At 55.5% G+C, this 6,402-nt stretch overlaps 1 protein-coding gene across 1 annotated transcript; it reads left to right on the forward strand.

Moving 5' to 3' along the window:
- The first annotated feature begins 411 nt into the window (after window positions 1–411).
- Srxn1 (sulfiredoxin 1) lies at window positions 412–6,152 on the forward strand. The gene is made up of 2 exons (XM_004630768.2): window positions 412–647; window positions 3,780–6,152. Exons 1-2 carry the CDS (start codon window positions 444–446, stop codon window positions 3,981–3,983), a joined length of 408 nt encoding a protein of 135 aa, XP_004630825.1. The 5' UTR covers window positions 412–443; the 3' UTR covers window positions 3,984–6,152.
- The last annotated feature ends 250 nt before the right edge of the window (window positions 6,153–6,402 follow it).

Below are 6,402 nucleotides of genomic sequence, written 5' to 3' on the forward strand. Positions count from 1 at the left end.
GCAAAATGGGACTAATAAACCTGCCTCCCTGCAGGGTTGTTTGGAAGGACCTGTGCAGCCCGCACCAGGTCGCTACGGTCAGGTCACTGCCATCCGTGCCGTGTTCCCTGCGGTCGTACCTGGGAGCTGCGGCGGCGACGCCGCGGCTTTCGCCAACTCATCCTAGCTCTGCAAGTCCGGCCGCCCCGCCCCGCCGGCCCTCAGGCTGATTCACCGCGCCAGGCGGCGCCCTGCACGCTCACCCAGAGTCAGGCCGGGCGCGTCCACTCCCCAAGCGCAAAGAGGAGAGGCAGCGCGGCGGGCGCCTCCCAGCGGATTCCGCGGCCCGGGCTGCACCAAGGCGGCGCAGAGAACGCGCGTGGTGTGCGCCCCCGGCGGCCTTGCAGAATGGTACGGCCCGGCGGGGTAAAGCTGAGGACGCGGCTGGGGGCCGCAGCTACTAGATGGGGCTGCGAGCTGGCGGGGCGTTGGGCCGCGCGGGCCGGGGGGCGCCCGAGGGGCCCGGGGCGAGCAGCAGCGCGCAGGGTGGCAGCATCCACTCGGGCTGCATCGCCGCGGTACACAATGTGCCAATGAGCGTGCTCATCCGACCACTGCCGTCGGTGCTGGACCCGGCCAAGGTGCAGAGCCTGGTGGATGCAATCAGGGTGAGGCCCGGGGCTGCGCCGACCGGAGGGAGGTTTCTGGAGGGAGACGCGGGACGCCCAACGAACAGTTCCGGGCTTCAGGGAGGCAGCTTGGGCTGTGGGACCTGGAGCAAATGTGTGGCCTCTCTGGGCCGGGGCCCTCTCTTGAGCAAGGAAGGAATAGGCCTAGAAAATTAAAGTAAGGATTACTAAACTACTACCGTGGCCCGGGCCTGTTTAGGTCCCTTAGCTTCTTGCGCTGCCCAGTGAGGCGCATGCTACTCCTCTTACAGGCAAGAAGCAGAGGCACAGGAAGATTTAGGCACATTGCTCAAGGTCACGCACACACGCGACCCCAGTGCCCGGTAGCATGGCCACCATACCATCCAGAGATGAGTAGTGTGGTCTGTGACCATCAGGAGCAGGAACCTGAATGTCCTGTCTGCTGGGAGGGCCTTGCTGAACCGGAAATGGGAGAGAACCAGGGTCAGCCCAGTCACAGAGGGAGGGTGCTGAAGAATGACCAAGTGACCCTGGCAGGAACCCGAGGTAAAGGATACAAGGAGTATGTGTCAGTGAAGGCCTACGTGCTTCCTGTCCCCTTCTCCCTGACCCTTGGTGAGTGAGTGTGAGAGAGGGCTAAGCCTCACCCAGCACCTGTGCAGCCAGCTGGTGTCTTTTGGCCCTAGAGGTTACAGTGTCCCCATCTCCTGTCACCACCTCCCCAGGTAGCCAGAGCCCTGACCCTTGGTGCTGGAGCCCTAGCCTAGAGTTCCCCTCAGCCCAGGCCAGGGACTCTTCTAGGTAGCACTTACAGCCTTCCTGCATTTACTTGTTTGTCTCACCCCTGTAGCGTCTGTGTCTGGTAGGCCCCACTTGAGCAGGGTTCTGGCCGTCTTGCGCTGCTCTCTGTGGGAGGACCATCTAGCCCCATGTGTGCTCTGCCACTGGGCCTCTGCACAGACCCCTCTACCCCTGGCCAGGAGACGGGTCTCTCTGTGGTCTGTCTGTGGTGTCTAACTCCCTCTTGGTCTTTGTCAGGATCAGCCTCTCCTGCTCACCCTAGCAGGTAAGGGGCCTCCAGTGAGCCACCCGTGTACCCAACAGCATAGCTGTCACCCCACTGGGCTCTGATGGCCTTTGTAGGCACCTGTCTCCCATGCTGGAACCATAGGATCTGAGCGGCAAGGACCAGATCTGCCTTGCCATCTGGAGCCATATGTGTGGCCGCAAACTTCATGGCTTCAAGCCAAGCATGGTGACGCATACCTTCAAACCCAGCACTCAGGAAGAGCGCTGAGTTCTAGGCCAGCCTGAGCTACATAATGAGTTCAAGGGGAGCCTTAACTAGTGAGACCCTGTCTCAAAAAGCAAAACAAGAAAAAAAAAAAAAAAAAGACTTCCTGGCTTCAAACAGCACAAATGTATTATTGTATGGTCTGTGGGGCAGAAGTGGACCTTACTGGACTAAAAGGGGGTCAGCAGGGCCACACTTTTCTGGAGGTCCTAAGAGACAGTGTCCCAGCCTTTCCCAGGGCCCCATACCAACCTCCTTGCTCATGGCCTGGTTCTTAACTCAGACCAACAGCCACATCTTGAATCCTTCTCAGCTTACGAGCTCTGACCTCTCCCCCCTCCCCACCCCCCGTTCTGCTTGTAAGGGCCCTGGGGATAGCATTCAGTCTCCCTGCTTCAGGATCCACCTGCAGAACCCTTGCTGTGTAGGGTGACACGACCTCTAAGGATCAGGACACAGACATCTTTGGGAGCCGTTACTGCCCCCCATCCTGCTGTTCACCCCAGGCCACACAAGCCTTCCAGCTTACTGACCACCCTTCCACTCTCCTGTGGAAGGTCTAGCTCCCATTTGGTGGATGAGCAGCTGTATGGAGAGGCTAACTGGTGCACAGAGCCCCCTCCCCTGGTTTGCTAGGTTCCAGAGCCCTGGCTGGTGACTGCTGGGCCTGACTGCTGAATAACCAGCTGTGTAACATCTGGGTTAATGTACCTATCAGAGCAGCTTTCCCCAAGACCCTGGACAGGCGGCCTTCTAGGCCTGCCACTGCCACGTTCTAGGCATAGCACACTTGTAAGTTCTCACCACCTTGCCCAGCCTTTCCCTACAGAGAGGACGGCTCTCCTCCACCTGGCTGCTAGAGCTCTGCTAGGAAGTGACCTAAAATTCCCCCTTCCACCAGAGCCCTCTGATCTGCCTGCTAAACATGTGCCAACCTGTGTGCCCCTCTCTGTCCTGACATACCAGCATGCAGGCTGCATCTTCTGCAGACATGTAGAGGCCTGGCTCCTGCCCATATCTACCCTGCACCTGCACACTGTTCTCCTGGCGCATTTCATGAATGGCACTCAACTGTGCCAACTGCTGGATGCTGAATCAGGCTCCTGTGACCTTTCTGTCCTCTCCTGCTCCTCCACCCCCAAGTTCCGCTGTCTCACTGGCCTCCTCCTTGTCCCTCCAGCTCTGTGGGACATGCTTCCCTCAGGGCCTTTGCACTGGCTGTTCCCTCTGCCTGGAGGCTCTTCCCCTGCGTAATATAGGCGACATTGCTGGTAGCGTCCCCTGTACCAAGCATTGCTGGAAGTGCTTCATGTGTATCAACTCTGTTATCCCAGGGGGCCCTATGATGTGGTTATATTGTCTTCATCCCCCTTTGATAAATGGGGTAACTGAGGTTAACTGCACAAGGTCACATAGCTAGTGAGTGACACAATGAGATTTGTACCCAGGTAGCCAGGCCCTGAAGCTGTACCATATCTCTAGCTCCCCCACGTGGAAGCAGAGGCTTCCTTGTCACCTCAGAGAACCCTGGGACCCTGCCCATGTCACTTGGGTGACTGTCTTCAGAGCACTTGTCACTCTGCATTTACATCTCATCCACCCTGCTGAGCCGCACAGCCCAGGGAGACAGAGGCTGGGCCAGGTCAGGGTGCATGGATGTGTGTTTCACAGACTGCCTCTGGGCAGAGAAGATCCTTGCTTGTGGATCTGCCCCTTACCCAGCTATAAATCTCTCATGCTGAGATTCAGGCAGCCAAAGTGACGTCAGCCAGCCCAAGTGACGTCAGCCAGCCCACAGGATTCCTGGACATTTAACAACTGTGCACACTCACATGACACCTCTTCCCTCTCTCCAGGAGAACCCGGACAGTGTGCCACCTATCGACGTCCTCTGGATCAAAGGGGCCCAGGGTGGTGACTACTACTACTCTTTCGGGGGCTGCCACCGCTACGCAGCCTATCAACAGCTTCAGCGTGAGACCATCCCTGCCAAGCTGGTGCAGTCCACCTTATCTGACCTCCGAGTGTACCTAGGCGCGTCCACACCAGATCTGCAGTAGCAGCTTCCTTGGCACCTGCTGCTGCCGCATCCAGGAAGAGACATCTGGACCCCAGCAGGCGGGCCACACAGAAGGGCCAGCAGGGGCACCCCTCTGCACATGGGGTGGGGTCTGACCCTTGGCACCTTTTTACTAGCTGCCAGGCCTGGAACTCATGCTAAGTAACATGGGAGCCGCTGTAAGAGTGGGGTCAGGGGCCTCATCCCTGAGCAAGGAGGTGATGTGGAGATTATCTTTATGCTGTCCTATTAAGTGGACTACTCAGCTGCAAATAAACACAGGCCTAGGTGACAGGGACTTGAACAAAGAAAGGCTGAGTTCTGGAGACAAATAGCCAACATGCTATTACTACAGTAACTCAACAGAGATAGGATTTATGTCTGAAATCCTTTCGTCCCTGTTGCTTGTTACCTTATGGTCCAAGATGGCTGCAGTATCTCCAGGAATAATGTATGAGTCCAAGGAAGAAAGGAGTGAGAGAAGAGGAAAGGCCAACACACTGGACATGTCAGCTTCCATCAGAAAATGTAACCTGTCCCACTCTGTCCTGTATATTTCCACTTATGTCTTCTTGGCCAGAGCTAGCTACCATTGCCCTAGCTTTGAAAAAAGCCAATTTAGCAGGGAACAAATTCCACAGCTGAGCACACCAGTCATGTTCCCTTTCCCGGGACTGGCCCTCTGACTCTGGAAAGAAACTTTTCTCATCAGGAAAGAACTATGTATCAGTGTTACTGTGTAACCACACCCAAACTCAACAACTAGAAGTTTCTGCCCTGCCCATAGTTTCTGGGTTGACAATATGGGCTGGGCTGATCTGGGATACTCTGCTGCCCTTGCCTGAGGTCACCAAGAGGCCACAGGCATCTATCACGTCAGTTGAAATGGATTAGCGCAGTGTCACATGCTTGTCTGGCAGGTGCCAAGCTGTTGGCCAGGTGGTGTGGTTCTCTTCCATGTGGTACCTCTATGATCTCACTTCTGAATTATTTTAATCAGGGAAAATTGTAAGAGTTTGCCCAGATTCAAGGGGTGCAAATCAGATTGCACCTCTAGACAGGAGGAAGTGCAGAGAACTTGGGGCAGAGTTGACACTCAGACTTGCTGTGTGTCCTTCATGAGAAAGTCTGGGTAAACCCCAGGGTCACACCATCCTGCGCAGTCTGAGTCCCTGAGACACAGTCCTTGGATCTAAGGAGAAGTATATGAGGGGGGCAGCAGGGGCATCATTGTCCACACTGGTGTGATAGGGTGGCAGGCAGATGTTCCAGAGGGACTTGTGGAGCACAAGAGCCTTGAAAGCTGCAGGAAAAGGTAGACCTGGTCTTACTCCCCTTGGGAATAAGGACAATAGCTTTTCTACCCATTGGGAATAAGACTGAAATGAGATATAGTGCAGTGACTGTAAGTGCTAAGTGATACCTTGCATTGGGTGTGGGAGAGGAGATCAGACCATAGGATAACTGATCTGGATTTTAGTAAATTTTGTACTGATGTTGGTCTGTTGGCTTTTACTAAAGGTGGTTTGTGACCTATGGGAGAGGGAAGGGGCCAGGTGGAGAGTGGATGGGAACCCTTTGTACTGTCTGCAAATTTTCTGTGCATCTAAAGCCATTCCAAAATAAAGACATTTAATTAAAAAATAAAAATAAAACGCAAGTGCAGCTGCTTCAGACAAATGGTTCAGACTCTCTGGCTGTCTTGCTAGACTCCAGCCTCAGACTTCACTCAGCAGAGCTAGGAAGGGCCTAGGAATGTGTTTCTAATGTGCTCTCTGGTTATACCGAGGGCTGTTCAGGGACCACAACCCAGAACTGCTCATTTATTCTGCATCACTTATTTTGTGTGACACCTCCCATCACTGTCAGGACCCTGGGGCTGACCTGTGGGCGCACCTGCTGGGTGACATCGAGCAGGGCTTCCCTCCCCTGGAGGACTGTGAAGGTGAACTGTCTACCTGGAAGTTTGTAGAGGTCAGGGAAGAACGAGGGCAGTGCTTTGTAAAATACTGCGGCAAGATGCTCCGGCCTCATGAGCTCTCCTGCACTGGGCCTGGGGTAAGTGAGGTTGGTCGCACCAGATTTAAGGGCTTTTCCTCCTTTCCGAAAGACCCAAAAGGCAGGCACTGGGAGAGAGGGTCCAACAGACTGGGTGGTGAAAGAGGTCTTGAGGGAAGAGAAGCTGGTCTTGGAAGGGGCCCCTCCCGGGGGGGGGGGGGGGGAGCCCTGAACTGTGTTTCCCTTCTCACCACCAGGTGGCGCTGCTTTCCTACCCCCAAGAGCAGGGCTGAGTCCAGAGCTGCAGAAGCTGCTGTGAGAAAGAACTGAATAGAAAGCCTTGGTTGCGGGAGCGAGGACGACCATTGCTCGCAGAGCAAGCCTGGGAAGGAGCCCCGGCGGGCAGCCTGGAGTGCCAGGTC

The sequence above is a fragment of the Octodon degus genome, unplaced genomic scaffold (assembly GCF_000260255.1).
Source record: "Octodon degus isolate 3935 unplaced genomic scaffold, OctDeg1.0 scaffold00037, whole genome shotgun sequence".
Classification (NCBI taxonomy): domain Eukaryota; kingdom Metazoa; phylum Chordata; class Mammalia; order Rodentia; family Octodontidae; genus Octodon; species Octodon degus.